The sequence below is a fragment of the Myotis lucifugus genome, unplaced genomic scaffold, assembly GCF_000147115.1.
Source record: "Myotis lucifugus unplaced genomic scaffold, Myoluc2.0 scaffold_279, whole genome shotgun sequence".
Classification (NCBI taxonomy): domain Eukaryota; kingdom Metazoa; phylum Chordata; class Mammalia; order Chiroptera; family Vespertilionidae; genus Myotis; species Myotis lucifugus.
Genome location: NW_005871327.1, coordinates 1094071 through 1113729, shown reverse-complemented (window position 1 = coordinate 1113729; position 19659 = coordinate 1094071). Strand labels below are relative to the sequence as shown.

The following is a 19659-nucleotide window of genomic DNA, read 5'->3' as shown; positions in this document are numbered from 1 at the left end:
CATGCCTGCATTGTGGGCTCAATCCCCAGTGTGGAGCGTGCAGGAGGCAGCTGGTCAATGATTCCCTCTCATCATTGATATTTCTACTCTTGCTCCTTCTCCCTTCCTCTCTGAAATCAATTTTAAAAAATACCATCTTGGAAATATGTGGACCCCCAATGTTGAACATCATATTTTCACAAAGGGAGAAGACATCTGGCCTTAAACTGTAAATTTTAAAAAGATAAAAATGATTGCAATAGCCCTAGTCAGTTTGTCTCAGTGGATAGAGCGTTGGTCTGTGGACTGAAGCGTTCTGGGTTCGATTCTGGTCAAGGGCATGTACCTTGGTTGCAGGCTCCTGGCCCTGGTCTAGGGCATGTGGGAAGCAACCAATTCATGTGTCTCTCTCACATCCGTGTTTCTCTATGTCTCTCCCCCTCCCTTCCATTCTCTCTAAAAATCAATGGAAAAAATATCCTTGGGTGAGGATAAAAAAAAAAAGGGGGGGGGGTTTGCAACAGTTTTACTTAGTTCTTAAAGAATTTAAGTGGAATGGGATAATTAACTAAGTTTAATAATTCACCTGCCTTTTCCTCTTACGCAATATGTTTGTTGGACTTGGTGAGAAACGCTAAGCTAGAATTCCACACAAAGGCCCTTTTCCCAGGAGCTCACCTTCTGTTTGCCTTTCAAGGTGGGTTCACGAGGGAGCAATAGCCTGAGAACAATCGAGACAGGTTCACACCGGTTCTGAGTTAATATTTGACACAATCCAATGTGCGAGAAATACTTGGTCCTTGAAAGAAGCCCAGGAGGAAGACTACTGGTAAAGGTTTAGTACCAGCAAGTTAACACTCAAGCCTAGCCCGGTGGTAAGGGGAACATAGAAACATTTGGGCTGTTGTCTTTTCGTTTCATTGTACTTACCACCGTGGCCCCGAAGTGAAGCACTAGGAATTGCTCTGTGTATTTGCCCACTGTGTCAGGTGAGAGACCTTTAATGGTTCGCTGCGGCCTCAGAACATTCAAGGCCAGGTGAAGGTTTTTCTTGGGAAACCACGTTCCCCCAACTGTCACTGGGAGCAGCAGGGTTTCTTGCACACTGTGGGTTTCTATTATACTGTCATTCGGGGTGGAAGCCTGCTGAAATGTCAACTCCATCATCTATATAGTTTACTCCAGAGTGTCTGTGAAGTCACACTGAAACAGGTAATTGGCTTACGATCAATTGAGACCATTTACTAACCCTTAATCATGCAAATTCTGAAAGCCAGATTTCTGGTTAGTTCCAGACTGTTCCCCATGAGGTGGTATTTGAATCCGTTTCAGTGCGACTTGGGCAAGGGAACACTTCTGTAGGAACAAAACTGTCTTGCTGCCTTTTGTGAGGGCGTTTTTCCTGAAATACAGCATCATAGAGTGCCATGCACACTGTTCAGCGCATGGGTAGAAGGACAAGTCTGACAGTGTGGCCCGATTGCCATTGTTGCCGTGTGACTTTCTAAGATCTGCTCTCTCAGGAGATTAAGTTGAAGGGTCTCACTTCAGGTTCTGGACACCCAGCAAGCAGAGCAGCCTGTGAGACTGCCGGCCCCGTTCCCTCAGCACCCTCCCCACCCTCAGGAGGGTGGTTAGGAGCATGGGGTCTGGCATCAAGCCGTCTGGGTTCACCTGTGTATAAGCAATGTCAGCTTGGACATGTGTTTTAACTTCACTGAGCCTCAGTGTCATCAAAATATGACATAATACCATCTCTCTCGTAATGTTGTCGTATACAATACATAAGGTTTAGAACTGTGTACTTAGCCCATAGCAAGTACCTAAAGGAAGTGTGAACTCTACACTGTTATTGCTCTTGCAATATTTTTTTTTAAAATATATTTTATTGATTTTTTACAGAGAGGAAGGGAGAGAGAGATAGAGAGCTAGAGACATCGATGAGAGAGAAACATCGACCAGCTGCCTCCTGCACATCTCCCACTGGGGATGTGCCCACAACCCAGGTACATGCCCTTGACTGGAATCGAACCCGGGACCTTTCAGTCCGCAGGCTGACGCTCTATCCACTGAGCCAAACCGGTCTCGGCTGCTCTTGCAATATTGACCTGTAATGATTTCCCTACATATTTGGGTTTTATACCATTGACCTCCTTCAAGTCAGGAATTGTTTCTTGGAATTTAAAGAATGTACCACAAAACTTGACACCAGATAAACAGTTGATAAATATTTTGGGAACGAATAAGTCAGTGCATGAATGGGCTGTCTGATCATCTGTGGTCTCTTTCCCCCCCCACCCCGCCCTTTATTATTGTGGTAAAATACACAACATAAAATTTACCATCTTAACCATTGTAAGTGTACAATTCAGTGGTACTGAATACACTCTCGATATTGTGCAACCATACCACCACCCATCTCCGTTGCTCTTTCATCTTAAAACACTGAAACTCTATAACCAGTGAAAAAAAATACCCTGCAAATTAATGGAGGTGAAATAAAGACATTTCCAGGCCAACATCCACTCTGTCTTTGAACCACACCACCACGTCATATTACTGTGGCCTCTGCATCTTTTCTCTGCCACGGACACCCTTCCGTTCCATGAACTGATTTCCTTCTCTAGGAATCATGTACCGACTCTGAGTGACCTGGTAGGACACATCTTAAATGCAATTGCCAGAAACTTACAAAAGGGCTCCCATGACCTTCTACAACTCTCCAATGGCTCCTGCTCTTTCCACTGTTAGTGATCTCCTCTGATTTCTATTGGTCTCAGTCTCCTTAGTGCTCAGCGGCACCTGGTAGACAGCCACCCTCTCTCACCGACGCTCTCTCACTGACTCCCTCACGGTTGCTCTCTGCCTGAGAGGACTCTTGGTTTCTTGGTTTGTTTTCGGTGGCTGGTTTGTACCCCACTTTTCTAGTTCTTGGGAGATACCATGGGTTTGCTAGAAGCTACTTTGTCAGCCAGAAACAATAGTTCTCATAAACAGTAGTTTATTCTTCATATTAATACTGTTTTCTGGATAGTGTATTGTGCAGAATTCAAGTGCCTCAGAATTAGAGTGCCATTGCCAGCTTAGTGGGTAGGCTGCCTGGACCAGTGGAGGTGCCAGGGGCCCTGGGCTTCCATTGGCCTGACCACCCTGCCCTTCGCCTTCCGTTTTCCGGTAGATGTGCCTCCTTGCTTCCATTTTGTAGTGTTCTGTATTTATTTTAGCGTGAAGGCACTAGTTCAATCAAGTCTTTGAGTGGATGAATATTTTAATATAGATAGTAAAAATATAATAAGCTACTAATATTCAAATTTTATATTAAAAGAGTGCAATAATAGAAGGCATAGTGAAACCTAAGCTTTAAAAATCTGTATTTATAAGAATCAAGAAAAAATGTCTGATAAAAAGCTATTACAAATATCATGGTTTGTCTTTTATTTTACCTTTATTTCATCTTCACTAATAAGCATTGGTTAGCTGGGTCGGTATGGCTCAGTGGTTGAGCATCGACTCATGAACCAGGACGTCATGGTTCAATTCCTGGTCAGGGCACATGACTGGGTTGCGGGCTCGATCCCCAGTAGGGGGCATGCAGGAGGCAACCAATCAGTGTTTCTCATCATTGAAGTTTCTATCTCTTTTATCCTCTCCCCTCTCTGAAATCAATAAAAAATATATAGTTTTAAAAAGCATTGTTTAAATGTATCATTTATGGTTGATTGTGGGGAAAATGAAATAATGTGTTAAAAACTATCTACATTATAGTTTTGAGTATAATCATAAACATAACTATTAGAATATAAGTGTATTATTAACGTAATTCACATTTATAAGTGAATTATCAACATCCATATACCTTAACCTGAGAATCAGACATTAAATCCAGAATTAGCAGCAATACTCCCAGATTCCTTTTTTCATCCCTCTTCACTTTGCTATTGTAATGAAAGGCTCTGGGGGCTAAGATATGTTTAATAATGTGTTTGATGGGAAAGAACAGCTACATAGTCAAGGAGGGAGGGCCCATCTTAGACTTGTGTTTTCATCTTATCCTCTGTGTTAACTGTAAGAATGCCCCTGGCAGACCTCCAACTAGAAGGAACTTGAATGACCAGGGGCCCCTGCCACTGTCCTCTGTGATCGGGGCTGCTCTGCAGGTAGGGCCCGGGAGGAGCAGGATGCCCTGGGAGGCAGGAACCACTCTGCGGGCTGACTGGCTCGAGCACTTTCTCTCTGGTGGTTGTGATGAGCCTTCCCCAGACTGCCAGCAATCCAGGAGGATCCCACCGAGCCCCCGACTCTGTCCTCCACTCAGGAGGGGGCAGCCGATCAATGATTCTCTTTCATCATTGATGAGTCTCTCTCTCTCTCACTCTCCCTTTCTGAAATCAATAAAAAAATATATTTTTAAAAACAAAATAAAAAAGATACTATCAGGTGAAATTACTAAGGAGAGAAAGGGTATTTGCTATAATTTTCATGGCAATAATATGCTATTACTGTTAGATATTTAAATTTAGGAAAGTTAAAACTTTATGTAATTGAGAGCTAGTCACTTAGAATTTTTTTTTTCATGGCAGTTTATTGATTGTGTAGGTGTAAACTTCCTTTCGGCAGGGCTGAATTATTACAGTTCTAAAAAGTGTTTTAAACATGGTTGATTTACTCAGGAAGACTGGGTGGCTGTGAGGTATCAAGCAGTTCTTAAGGATATCTAAGGATATTTAATAAATTAGAGGTGCATATCTGAGGGTGTGTTGATAACTGACATATTGTAGAAAAGCAGAATAATTCGATATAATAGGTATAATAGATGGTTGTTGTACATATTTGGTAACTCTTGCTTTCAATGTATATGATTTCTACAAGAGTGCCTATATTTTATGGATTAGTGATAAACCGTCCTTTTTCTTGCAGAATCAGAGTGAAAGATTCGTTTTCATCACAGAGTGGTACGATCCAAACGCTTCGCTTTTTCGACGGTATGAGCTTTTGTATTACCCAGGGGACGGATCTGTTGAAATGGTAAATGAGCCTTTCTTTGCTTGGAAGTGGGCAAGGGAGCCAGGGTGGGGTAGGGAAAGGAACGGGCTTGCCTTTTAGATAGTGTGTCCAAAATACTTTTACCTGTACATTTTTAATGGGGATTCTTTTCTGTTATTATAATTCCAGTTTATTTTTAAATGTCGAAAAATAGGAATAAACATTTTTTTGGTTAGAGAACTGAGTGGAGTTATCCATGTTTTGAATGAAGTGATAGCAAGTAGCTTTAGGGCAGTGATGGCGAACCTATGACACGCGTGTCAGAGGTGACACGTGAACTCATTTTTTTTGGTTGATTTTTCTTTGTTAAATGGCATTTAAATATATAAAAATATAAATTTTTGTTTTACTATGGTTGCAAATATCAAAAAATTTCTATATGTGACACTGCACCAGAGTTAAGTTAGGGTTTTTCAAAATGCTGACACGCCGAGCTCAAAAGGTTCGCCATCACTGATCTAGGGAAAGCTGGTCATGGTCACACATACGTCCCCATTATTGAAAGCTGTCATCTCTGCACCAGGCCCGACTGAAGAAGGTCGAGCTGAGGTCCCTTCCTTGGCAGCCCCTTTGACGGGCGACTGCCTTTGGCATTGGAGGTTTGTTTAGGCGAGAAAGCAGGCATTGGAGTTTCTCTGGGATGTCAGAGGTAGTGGCTTGCTGAGCTGATTCGGCAGTAAACACATCTTTACAGTCAGGGTTTTCTTAAAGTAGTACGTTTGTAAGGGGAATTTCTTATGTTATTACCAGAGTAGACTCTGAAATACAGAAGTTATAAAAGAAATTACAGTCTGCATTTGTAGCGAAGTGAAGCAGAATGTAGCCTGTGTTTAATAAAGTAGCAGGAAGGGCTCTTCCTAATCTCGGAGAAGATGAACATTCCCTCTGATCCCTGATGTCATTCGGCTCTAGCACGACGTGAAGAACCGCCGCACCTTCCTGAAGCGGACCAGGTATGACGGCCTCCACCTGGAAGATCTGTTCATCGGCAACAAGGTGAACGTCTTCTCCCGGCAGCTGGTGCTGATTGATTACGGGGACCAGTACACAGCTCGCCAGCTGGGCAGCAGGAAAGAAAAGTAAGGGAACCGTGCGATCGTCTTTTCTTTTCATTCTATAAACATTGACTGGGGACCACACTTTGTGGTGGTTTTATTTTTGTTTTTTTCTATCTTGTTTTTACAATGTAGACATTTTTCAGCGATCCCGTTCAGTGTTGAGACACTTTAGAATTCTATGGACCGGATTCTGTGATTTCCTCTCCCCTGGCTACCAGGGTGATGCCCATAGTCTTAGGCAGTGATTCTTTTCTGCAGGAAAGAAAATACAAACTTTCTCCACCCTCGGCAATCGTAGTAGCATACCTCCAGCTGGAAACAACATTGGAATAGAAAAGGTTTTAGTGTATGGGATAAACATGGCTTATTGGGGGGGGGAAGTAGTACCTTAAGCTCTAGACTTTCATTGGTAGATAAGTACATGTACATTTAAATATGTTGTGCTGTTGGTATTTTTGTACACATTTCTACCATTTTACTCCTCTGTTCTTTTTTAGTTGAGATCTAGGTTTGTATCTATCAGGTCAGATTTGTGATTGTGGTGTTCACACCTTTCACATAGTCACGAATTTTTCCCCAGCTAATTCCATCAATTACCAAAGTTCTGTCAAAATGCCCCACTATACTTGTCATCTGTCTACTTTTCCTCATAGTTATGTTCATCTTTATGTTGTAATTTTGAGGGTATGTCACTAGGTTTTTAAATCGTTAAATCTTCTTGGAAAATTGAACTTTTGCTATTACGAAGAGATGGTCCTTATCTCCAGCGATGGACTTAGCCTTGAAGTCTCCCTGGTGATGCAGTAGCTGCCCTGGCTTTCCTCAAATGATGTTGGCATGGTCTGCCTTCTTTCATCCTTTTGTAAAATTAATTAATTAATTAATTTATTATTTTAATCCTCACCTGAGGATATTTTTTCCATTGATCTTTAGAGAGAAAGTGGAAGGGAAGAAGGAAGGACGAGAGAGAGGGAGAGAGAGAGCAAGAGAGAAACATTGATGCAAGACACACCGATTGGTTGCCTCCCACATGTGCCCCCACTGGGGATGATTGCCATGTGTGTATGTGTGTGGGATACATGTGTGTTGTATGTTGTTATGTGAAGTAGTTGAGATACAGGGTGAAGTGAAGTGCCTCCTGGGAGGGACTGTTGCCAGGAGGCATTGTAGCAACCTGGAGGACCGCTGAGTTCACAGTTGGAAGTTCCCAGACCACCTGGGTGAGGGGACTTGTGCTGCCAGACCATTCCAGCCCTTCTACTGGTTCACCCTCAGAGTGGACTGCCCCCCCCCCCCTGCTCCCAGATTACTGCAGAGCATCCTCTGTGGGGTCTGGGAGTTTAAAGTTCAGATCCTCCCAGCAGGTGGTGCTGCCAAGTTAATGCAACTTTCATGCCCATTTTTCTGAGTCCCCATTTTTCTTTCATTTTCTTAGCAATAATTGTTAAATACCCAGTCAGTTTATCTTTGCTTTAGAAAAATACTTTGTCCTTATTTTTAGTTTTCCATGGAAGGATGGCTCTGAATAGCTTTGCATTGCTGTGCGTGGAAAGCTCCGGCTCTGCCCTCCCCTCCAAACCACAGCTGTCTCACGAGACTTCTCCTTCCTCCTGGGCAAGCACACACTCCACCCTCGCAAACAAAACTTACAAGAAACCGTAATTGGGCCCAGGGTTGCTGTTTTAGGACGGGTTCTTCGTGCTTATGGAGAGGATGAGTACCTTTGGAAACGCTCACGTAAACGAATGTGGTTAAAGTTGACACCGGCGTTCCTGCAGGTGGGCAGCATCCAGGATGTCGATGGGACAGTGTGCGATTAGCCATCTTCATCGCGTCCATACTTGCAGTTTCCGTTCTGAGCCTGAAGGTGTAGGAAGAACATACTTTCTGCATGACTGTGAGAATTATCGCTTTTCAGAAACCCCTATCCTGCCTGAATCTGGTGAAGGCTGGCCAAACTTTTTTAACTCGCCACTGCTAAGAATTTTTAATGTCAAAGGACGGTTTTCATCTTTCTTGGTTTTCTAAGAGCGTCTCATGCTGTGTGCTGCAGAGCTTGCCTCAGAGCAGGTGAGGGGAAGGTCATTACGGTGATGCCCCAGGGAGCTACCCTTCCAGGCTGGCTGTCCCTCTCACCTTGACTCTGGGCTTCACTGTGTGTCTAGCATTGGCCAAAGAGACAGCAGCAAGTTTGCTCAAGGGGATGCTTGCTAAGTGCAGGTACACGGGACACTGCGGCTGTGCACGAAGGAGCCCGGCCTGGCCTCCTTAAGGATGAAGGGCCACAAGGAAGGAGAAGCCTCGCCCCCAGCAAGCCCCCAGCCAGACGCAGCTGCATGAGCAACCCCAGGTGAAACCACTGCCCAGCCAACCCACAGGATCCTGAGGAAGGGGTTTAAGCCGCTGCATTTGGGGTGGTCCTCCTACAGCCGCAGAAAGCAAGGCACTGTTCATACTGGTGCCATCTTCACTCTTAAATGACGCACATGATTGCTGATGCCCGTCTTATTTTCCCTCCAAAGTACATTTTAATTGTCATCTAAGGAACAGTTAAGCAGAAAAGATATGACCGGGGTTTAAAGTTTTAATTGCAGTAAGCAACCCTTTGTCTCCTGTGGGCATTGAAAGAAAAATCAGACTGTATCTTAAACTAAGTCCTGCCCGTTTCGTGTTTTTCATGTTGCTTCTTGTTCACAGAAGACGATGAGTGCTGATGTGTCTGTGTTTCAAGAGCTGTGGTTCATAAAAGTTCTCCTAGAGTTCAGCATAGACAGTTGATGGGTTTGGCTTGTCATATTTAAATAATGTGAGCTAAAAAGGGACTCATTTTCATTGTGTTCAATGAAGCCATATGATATAAAATACTGTAGGAGACTCATCTGCTTCAAAACAAAGAAGAAAGATAGTCTGGTGCTGCTGGTACTGAACAGACCAAGATGAATAATTTGTTTTTCAAAAGTTTTAACCTCTAGCCATAAGTTACATCCAGCTGTAAGACTGTTTGAATTATGGGAGTCTCAGCCAAGTGCGTCTCATTGGAGAATAAAAGCCCAACCAATCTCCATTTGTGGATCTGTGAGTTAATGTCGTGTCATACAACTGAAAATGAAGTGGAAGTGGCTGCTGTTCTTGACCATAATCTTGTGTCTTATACACTGAGTGACTCCCACCGCTCTGATTTTCATCTTGAATTTGTAATGATTTACAAATCAATGTATAGCGTCCATGTTAAAGCCAATGAGACCAGAAATCAAGCTGGCAATAGGATCCTTCAGGGTGTTGTGAGGATGTTCCTTTTAACAACATTAAGCGTGACAGCATCTGTGGTGCGGGAAACGTGCAGTCTGGGAGTGTCGTCCGGTGGGTGTTTTGTTCTGAAGATGCCACTGACCAGCTTTGAGCTCTTAGCCAAGTCGCCTTTCTGGGCCCAGTTTTCTCATTAGTAAAATGAGGGCACCCAGGTGATCTCCATCGTCAAATATCCGTTAGTCCTGTGGCTTCGGAGGGGAGTGCATTGCTTGGGGTAGCCTTGGAGGAGAGAGATTTTAAAAGTTAGGGTGGGCCCGGCCGGCGTGGCTCAGTGGTTGAACATCGACCTATGAACCAGGAGGTCACGGTTCAGTTCCCGGTCAGGGCACATGCCCGGGTTGTAGGCTCAATCCCCAGTAGGGGGCGTGCAGGAGGCAGCCTATCAATGATTCTCTGATCATTGATGTTTCTCTCTCTTTTTTTCACTTCCTCTTTGAAATCAATAAAAATATATTTAAAAGCAAAAGTTAGAGTGGCGTTTGTTAACCATGTTTATCAACAAGTGTGAAGGCGTTTGGTTCTTTGTGCATCACTCATGCTGTGAATATGAATGTGAATAATATATAATTATTAATAGAACTTGTAATTATTTCCAATCAATGGATAGCATACATGTTAAAGACAACGAGACCAGAAATCAAGCTGATAATATATTTAGTACAATATTTTTTCTTTCATAAAACGTGTTCTAAGAAGTAGAACTTTTTAAAAAGCGTTTTCCAATTGTGGCACATTAAAATGACAATTTTAACATATTTTCTCCTAAGCTAATATTATTATTATTGTTATATTGTGTACCTTATTTTGGTTTTCTTGGGGAAAAAATAGTTACCTTAATTTGCAGAAGTTTTTAAGAGACCTTCAGTGCACTTCTTTTACAATTTACTAGAGGCCTGGTGCATGAAATTCTTGCACGGGGTGTGTGGGGGGACAGCGGTGTGTGTGTCCCTCAGCCCAGCCTGCACCCTCTCTAATCTGGGACCCCTTGAGGGATGTCCAACTTTCCTGCGGGATCAATCCGGGACCGCTAGCTCCTAACTTCTCACCTGCCTACCTGCCTGATTGCCCCCTAACCACTCCCCTGCCAGCCTGATCGCCCCCTAACCACTCCCCTGCCAGCCTGATCGACGCCTAACTGCTCCCCTGCTGGCCCGATTGCCCCCAACTGCCCTACCCTGCTGGCCCAATTGCCCCCAACTGCCCTCCCATGCCTGCCATCTTGTGTTCACATGGGGCGACCATCTTGTGTGTTGGGGTGATGGCCAATTTGCATATTATCTCTTTATTAGATAGGATTGTGATGTTTGATTAGGGAGACAACCACTGTGTGGGAATTAAAAGTAGAATCTGCTGAGCTACTTTCAAACTTCTTTCTTTCTTTGCAGAACTTTAGCCCTGATTAAGCCAGATGCTGTTTCAAAAGCTGGAGAAATAATTGAAATAATAAACAAAGCTGGTTTTACTATCACCAAACTCAAAATGATGATGCTTTCAAGGTAATTTGTTGATAATTTTTAGTTATACAATGTCCAGTTCCCTTTTTTAAAAAAAAATCATCTTTTATCATTCATCTCGTTGAAAATTTTAAAATCTCACACTGAATGACAAATAGAATAGTTATCTAATTAGAATGAAAAAACACAAGGCAGCTGGTGAGCAGTAGCTGTCAGATCCTCCTGCCTCATTCCCTGTGTGTTGTCTTGCACAGCCCCATCTGCTGTTATAACTCACTGTGATCTCCTAACACATCAGTAGAACACTATAGAAATGAAAGAAGGAGAAATGAATGTTGCATTATTCCCATTGATATGGGAGTGTTATTGTTGAGATTTTCAAAAGTGATGCATTTGGAAATGTTTGTATTTAGCTCCACCCAACCAACATATATGTAATTGAGAAATATACCTGTTTACTCTTCCATTCTATCTGAGCAGGTGTTTTCTAAGTTGCTTTGTGAAAACAAGACTTTCCTCTAGCAGGGGCATTATTGTGGCTGGTAGGCGCGACTGGGTCTGTTACTCCACTAGTTTTGTGTGTTCAGGGTCAGGTCTCTTCTCACTGCTGTTTTGATATCTAGTCCACCAGACAGTTGCTTTTCTGTCTGTGTGTACAGGGACATGGCTAGCAGCAGCTATTCAACATTGCATTCCCAGGAAACCGTTACAAAACACCCTCAATTTAACCCCAACAATGACAGATGTTTAATTTGTGTTTTTCCCGTATGTGAGATCTCCCAGTTCCCTATTTACCAGGAAGGCAGGAGGCTTTTATTTCAGAGCAGAGTCTAGAGCTAGTTTTCTTGTAACTGTGCCGCTAACCAGGTGTGTGACTGTGAACAATTGAGTTCTGTGCTTCAGTGTCTTCATCTGTGAAATGTAGGTCATCATAGCACCTGTGCCAGAAAGTTCCTATAGGGCCGACATAACTTTACTGTATGTCAGGTGCTTTGAAAAACGCTGGCCCATCGTAGGTGTACCTCTGTGTTAGCTGTTACTAGTAGTAGCATTAGTACTAGTGATATCATTATTATTTCGTGGAAACCAAGGTCATGACCCTTTATAAGTGGTCCCATTTGTCCCATTTCTGTAGGCACTGAGATGCTTGCCTTCTAGCAGGCAATGGACTGGATTAGGGAGATGCATTTCCATAGTTTCAGGGAGATGGAACATTTTTTATGTCGCCACACTTCCAGTTCCTGGTACTTGGGCATCAAACTTCCCATGCTAAAGATGCCCAAGAAAACTTCTTCTCCTTGTTCATGCCATCTCACGCATGTCTATTAACACTACTGTCGAGTCTTGGCCTTTACCCAACTCAGAAGCTAATGAGATAGACTGTTACTCTTTCATGGGTGCTGCAGAAGGCAGGAGACGTCTGGGTCAAAGACAGAGGACCTTGTTGGGGTACAGCAAGCAGCACGGACGTCATGTTTGTGTTGGTTCCTCTTGCCTCCTCCAGGGCCATGGAAATAATGTGATATGGGCCCTGGTGGGTGTTGTATGCACAATTGATTGCATTGCAGTGTGGAGCATTGAACTTGGGTTACCACTGTTTCATCAGAAGCAGTAAACAAGCCTGCTCTTTGTACTGAAGAGAGACATGACCTCATCCCTCAAAGATAATCACCATGAACAGGACTCTGAGAAGTGGCGGGATAAAGAGCAGTCAGGGCCTCGCATTCCTAACTTATCCAGTGAGACATGCTAGGTGCACCAGAGACCCATGGGAGGATCTGCCAATACTTCAGTCTTCTCTGAACTTACTGGCTCCAGCGTCAGTCCCTCCATTAGCATAGTATCTTAAAGGCAGCAGACGAGTTTCATACTACTTGGTCTTTCTAGTTCTTGGATCAAGGCTTCAGTTGAGGTAGGCACTCAGTAAATACTTCATGGAAGAATCAGTGGTTAGATCCTCTGATAGACTGGTGCGTTCCTGAATGAAACACAGCAGCTCTTCTCTAGGTGGTGATACACTTGTTAGTATCTCTTCCATTGAAACATTTTAAGGAAGAATGAGATAAGAATGATGGGAAAATTCATGAACTCTCATCGTGGTTTCCATTTTAGATTTTGAAAGGAGATAACTGCTGGGCCAGGGACATGTAGGAAAAAATAATGAAACAGTTTTAGTAGTTTATTAAGATTTTTCTTCTTTTCATTGATATTAAAGATTATGATTGTGTGTTTTTCTCTTTTAGTAGTTCAGTTGTGTTGAAAGATAGAATTAGTTGTTTTGTAGTCTTGCTGCTGACTCTTCTAAAAACCACATTAATGAGTTTTTCTGGCATGCAGTGTTACCTCATTGTAGACCGCAATACATATATCCATTTCAGTTTTGTGAATTCTTCCCCTTACACTCTAGAATTTTTTTTGAAGTTGGTAATATGGCATAAGCAAAAAATGGAAAGGAGGGGGTATTTGAGCAGAATATTTGGTTAAATAATTCACATTCAGATCAAATCAATAGAGGGTTTTATTTTTATTTTATTAATGTAAGCTAAAATAATTCTCTTATGTAATTGCTAACTGTTGTCATTTTTATTATTTTATAGGAAAGAAGCAGCAGATTTTCATATAGACCATCACTCAAAGCCCTTTTTTAAGTAGGTACTGAATTGGAGGCTAATGGAGAATATTCTGGAAAACGAGAGTCATAGTTTTACAATTAAAAGTTTTGTTATATGAGGATAATCTGTCAAAAAGGACCCCAGCAACATCTTGCAACCACAAAGAAGTATTTATTTTTTTAAAATATTTTTTTTGTTGATTTCATAGAAGAAGGGAGAGATAGAAACATCAATGATGAGAGAGAATCACTGATCAGCTGCCTCCTGCATGCCCCCTATTGGGGATTGAGCCTGCAACCTGAGCATGTGCCCTGACCAGGAATCGAACCATGACCTACTGGTTCATAGGTCAATGCTCAACCACTGAGCCATGCCAATTGGGCTGCAAAGAATTATTTTCTAAAAATTGGTTTTTCTGTCCTTTTCTTATCTCATCATTAAATATCTTAAACTTGAATAAGAAGCAAATAAGATTATTTGTTTAAATTATAAGGAGCATCACTTTCTTTTTAGATTTTAGTAGATTTAACATGGAGTGATAATTATATTTTATGTCTAATATTTATTTCTGCTGTGCTTTTAAACTCTTATTTTGGCATTCTCATATGTATAAATGTTATTAGAATCCTTACATTTTAAATAATGTTATATACATTTTGTTCTTGAAACATAGCAACAAATATATGTTAGAAACTGAATCTATGTCTTAAATATTTTGGTTGCTTTTATTTTATATTTTATTGTTTTGTTAATCCTCACCCAAGGATATTTTTTCCATTGATTTTTTTTTTAAATATATATTTTCTTGATTTTTTACAGAGAGGAAGGGAGAGGGATAGAGAGTTAGAAACATCAATCAGCTGCCTCCTGCAACCCCCTACTGGGATGTGCCCACAACCAAGGTACATGCCCTTGACCAGAATCGAACCTGGGACCCTTCAGTCTACAGGACGACACTCTATCCACTGAGCCAAACTGGTTAGGGCCCATTGATATTTTTTTAAAGAGTTGGGAGAGAGGGAGGGAGAGAGAAAGAGAAACATTGATGTGAGAGAGAAACATTGATTGGGTGCCAACTATGGCCAGGGATGCCAGGGATTGAACCTGTGACCCTTCGGTGAGAGGGCCGAAGCTCTAACTATCCAGATACGCAGGCCAGGACTTGGTTTGTTTTGAAATTTAGCTGAACATTGTGCATCTTATATTACTACTAGTGGCCCGTTGCATGAAGATTCGTGCAATAGGTCTTCCTTCCCCTGGCTGCCGGCACCGGTTTTCCTCCGGCACCTGGGACCCAGGCCTTTGGTCCTGCCACAGCAACAAGGCTTGGCTTCTCCACTCCTGCTGCTCCCAGCCCCTCCTTTTTTTTTTTTTCCAGCTCCTCCAGCGGTGCCCAGGGCAGACTGGAAGCCTGGGTTCCCCCCGACGACCCAGGCCCCCGGCGATCCAGGCCCCTGGCGACCCAGGCCCCCAGCCACTCCTTGAGTGGAGCCCAGGCCCCCTGCCCCTCCTTGAGCAGAGTACAGGGCCTGTGGGAAGCTTGGCTTCCTCCATCGCCAGGAGCAACCCAAGCCTCCTGCTCGCTCCAGCTCCGTGGCCTCCGCCATCTTCAGTCATCTTCAGTCTTTGCTCTGCGCCTGCATATGCAAATTAACTGCCATCTTTGGTTAATTTGCATAGTCACTCTGATTGGCTGGTGGGTGTAGCGGAGTGGTGGAGTGACAGAGTGATGGTTAATTTGCATGTTTCTCTTTTATTAGTGTAGATTGATAAAGGAGCACTTGTATTTCTAATGAAGAAAGATGTTAGCCAAGCTGCTATGATAGGCGTGCCATTTGGTACCCTACACAGAATAGTGGTTTTTAAAAAAAGCTTGATATAAGAAATGTATTATGTTATACATTGTTTTAAATCAGGCATTCTAAAATGTTCCTGAACCTTGTTAGAATAGGAACATATAATTATCTTAGAAGTTACTCTTTATTATACTCTTTGTATACGTTTATAGCATTATATTGCAGCTCCTGATGTAATGTCTTACATGTAATTAGTATGTGGTAAATTTTATCACATGTATGAATTAACTAGTTTTTGTGTTGTATTGAGAAATACATAACAAAAGACGTAGCTGCAGTCACGGAGGCAGTGCCACGAAGCACCATTGTTCATGAGCAGACATGCTGTTCCTGCGTTCACCTGCCATGCTCATCCTGCGGCTCATTCTGCTCTGTGCTCAGAGAACTGTGCTACTAGGACATTAGATTATAGGTTTCTTAAGGGAAGCTTCTGTTACAGCCTATTCTGATTTGTAGTAGATGATCATTAAATGCTTATTTCTTCCCTTGACTCCTTAAGTCTAATTATTAGATTCCTTAAGTCTAATTATTTTGGCACCTAAGCCTAGTAGAATATGTCTGAGGAGGTCATGTAGGCCTTTTAGGATGGAGGATATGAATACTCCTGCGTACGTGTTATTTCTTAGAAATATTCAACATGAAATGATTTTTGAAAATATATTTTTATTGATTTCAGAGAGGGAGAGAGAGATAGAAAAATCAATGATGAGAGAGAATCATTGATCGGCTTCCTCCTCCTGCATGCCCGACACTGGGGTTCGAGCCCATGACCCAGGCATATGCCCCTATGGGGAATCGAACCTTGACCTCCTGGTTCATAGGTTGATGCACAACCCCTGAGCCACACCAGCCAGGCAGCATGAAATGATTTAAGAAGTCAGTACTGAAGAGGGTTGGCTCATGGAACATGGTTCACCAGGGCAGGAAGTGTGTGCAACAGTCAAGAGTTAAAGGCACAGAAGGGCTGTGGTGCCCTGCTCCTCTCTCCAGGAGGTCCCGGCCGCTCTTGGCTTAGATGAGAGAGAAGCATGGGCTTTCTTTAAAAAGTAGACTGTCCCCGCTAAGCACAGTAGGAGGAACGGTGTCCCTTATCTCACAGTTAAACTTGTCATTGTTGCCTTGTACACAAATAAAAGTTTAAAAATGAGGTTTTGTTTCTCATATCTTGGGGTACTGTCTGACTCGGTGTATGTGTAGCTTTGAAATTGAAGATAGGAATAAGTCACAGCAGCTTTTATGCTAATAAAAGGGTATTTCTTAAAGGCCTATTGATTTTTTTTTATAACTAGACAAACTTAATGCTTATTGATTGAAGCATAGATCAACAGGATGCATTTTAAGGCAGTGAAATAGTCTCAGTCCAATGAAACAGTGATTTTTCTGCTCACAGTAATTGCTTTGATAACACTGGCAATTCAGGCCACTGCAAGACACTTGATTTATGAAAAATGCACCTTGTCCACATAAAATCCACTATATCCAATAGTTCTGAGATCATAATGTCCATGTATTTGTTGAAATACTCAAATTGTAATGTATCCTTGTTGTGAAGAGAGATGCCTAGTCTGACAGAACAATGAAGCAAACCCATCTTTCACCTGTTTCCTAGTGAGCTGATCCAGTTTATTACAAGTGGTCCTGTTATTGCCATGGAGATTTTAAAAGATGATGCTATATGTGAATGGAAGAGACTTCTCGGACCTGCCAACTCTGTGGTGGCGCGTGCCGATGCGCCCGGAAGCATCCGAGCCCTCTTTGGAGCCGACGGCATCAGAAATGCAGCTCATGGCCCCGACTCCTTCGCCTGTGCGGCCCGAGTAAGGTGTTTCAGATACTGTCACTCAGTTTTGGTTTTGGGAACTGTTTGATGTCAACGTTTAGCATTTCCATTGCTGCTGATGGAGGGTGGATTGATACAGCTGATCTCGTAGTAGAGAAAACCTTAACCTTTTGCCTGGGATTAAACAGTGTTTCAATGATACATCTCCCCCGGGAGCTGGTAATCTGGTTATGGCCAAGGTAAGTTTAAAATATGTATCCCTTTTCTTGTTCCAAAGACTGAACTTACTAAGGCTCATCAATGTTTAAATGACAGAGTTTATGTAGGAATACCAGTTTACAGACAGTTAATATTCTAAAAGAAGGCATCATTGGATATGTTCTGTCCTGGGCTCCTAGCACTCTCTTTCCAAGTTTAACATCTTTTTCTTTCCTCTATCTACCTAGTGTTTATGAAAAAGTTTTCCTGCATCATTCCTTGTTTTAAATTCACACAAATAAGGTATTACACTGGGTTTACACTGACATTGAATTAACAAAGTGCAAATTTATTCTTGGCATCATGAGACATTTCTCAGTTCATTTAAGATGGTTTTTAGTCTGGTCATGTTTGCAGTTAAGTAATATTAGACAGTTTTATAATAATTGACTTTTCTTACAAGTTTATTAGTAAATTCCCTCAGCTGGCCTTTCAAACGAGACCTTGAATCTGACCACTGTGGTCAAATCACCATTATATTTTCTGGGCTACTGCAGATACCACCTGATTTTTTTCTTTCTCCTGTTAATCAGTTTATGAAAATTTTATCCTGCCCAAGTAAAATTAACTGTGCCAAGGGGGACCTTCTTAAAAACAAATTGTATTAACAATTGAACTATTGCAAACCCTTCCATGAACTTTTGCCTCTTGTGGAATAGCGTCCAAAGCTCCCCCAACCTGGCCCCTGCCTCTCTCTACACTTAACCTCTCACCAGTCTCCCCCTTACTGTGTCCCAGGTGTATGACCATCTTGCTACTCCTAGAATGGCCTTCGGCCTGACTGATTCTGCCTACAGCAAAGAGGGCAGTGTGGTTGGATGGGGGGAGGGAGGAGGGGAAGATGAGGTCACAGAAGTGTCATGTGGTCCTGTAGACCCCAGGAATACAAGACTGTTGGCCTTAATGTATGTTAGTTATATCTCAACAAAACTTAAGAAAAACAGTAACAACACTGCTTACCTGTTACCACTTCCCTGATTCTATGCACGGCACCCTTTCTTGATGCTTGCTTCATGCCCACCACATCCCTCTGATTCTATATTTAGCCTCCTACTAGACTGGGAATTCTTAAAGATGTCTAATTTATCTTCATACCTCAAGGATCTAGATCACAGGTGTTTTAAAAGTTTTGGAATTGATAACAAACCTAATGTTTATCAAGGCTCACTGTGTGTATCACAGGCATAGTTCCAGGCAGTGGAGTGTCTCATTTAAATCTCAGACATCCTGTGCAGTTGCTTGTCATCCTAATTTACTGTTGCAGAAGCAGACTCAGTGAGTTTAGGTACCTGGGCCACATGCTTGACCACCCCCTCCACTGCGTGTGCTGAAGTAGTAGCCTACTCACCATCTTTTAGAATGTGGAAGTCATAGGAACTAGAGAAAAGAAATTTTGTCATCAATAATTCTGTCAGCAGCATTTACAGTTTACCTATTTATGGCATACTAGAGGCCCAGTGCACAAATTCATGCACCAGTGGGGTCCCTTGACCTGGCCTGCAGGATCGGGCCGAAACCGGCTCTCTGACATCCCCCAAGGGGTCCCAGATTGCAAGAGGGTACAGGCCAGGCTGAGGGACCCCACCAGTACACAATTGGGGCCATTGAGGGTCACAGGAGGTTGGCCAGCCAGGGGGGTACCGTGGGAGGGCCCCAGGACATGTCCAGCTTGTCTCACTCAGTCCTGATTGGCCGGACCCCAGCAGCAAGCTAACCTACCAGTTGGAGCATCTGCCCCTGGTGGTCAGTGCATGTCATAGCGACTGGTCAACCGGTCAACTGTCTGCCCCCTGTGTGGTCAGTGCACGTCACAGCAAGCAGTTGAGTGGCCTTAGCATGTCATTAGCATATTATGCTTCGATTGGTTGAATGGATGACTGGACTAATGGACACCTAGCATATTAGGCTTTTATTATATAGGATTCTTCCAGCTCATTTCCTTGGTCATTTATGTAACCTGCAAAGTAAACACCATTTTACATGGTTTTAACTTAATTACTTTTTTCACTTAATATTATACCATAAAATTTTTCCATGTCACTAGATTACTGTCAAAAGAGTACATTTTAATGGCTGCAGAATATTCTCTTGGCATGGAAATAACATGATTTACTTAAAAGGTCCCTTTTGAAGATTATGTTTGAGGTTTTTCTCATATTTGTAAATAAGGGTGCATTGTTCATGCCACTTCATATTGGATTATTTTCTGATAAAAGGGTTTTTATTTGATATTAGGAGAGTATATAGAGAGAAAGTTTGGTATTTTTCAATGTTTTAATCTGGAGCATTTACAAAAATTATATACACACA

The 19659-nt window shown here is 42.5% G+C and overlaps 1 protein-coding gene across 1 annotated transcript in view; it reads left to right on the top strand.

Annotated features, from left to right (window-relative positions):
• The window catches only part of NME7 (NME/NM23 family member 7), a 109382-nt gene that overhangs the window by 18122 nt on the left and 71601 nt on the right, over positions 1 to 19659 (top strand). The window contains exons 2-6 of the mRNA XM_023763270.1: positions 4897 to 5004; positions 5935 to 6101; positions 10775 to 10885; positions 13441 to 13491; positions 16921 to 17128. Of these exons, the coding sequence (XP_023619038.1) occupies positions 4897 to 5004; positions 5935 to 6101; positions 10775 to 10885; positions 13441 to 13491; positions 16921 to 17128 (645 nt within the window). The remainder of the gene's footprint in view (positions 1 to 4896; positions 5005 to 5934; positions 6102 to 10774; positions 10886 to 13440; positions 13492 to 16920; positions 17129 to 19659) is intronic.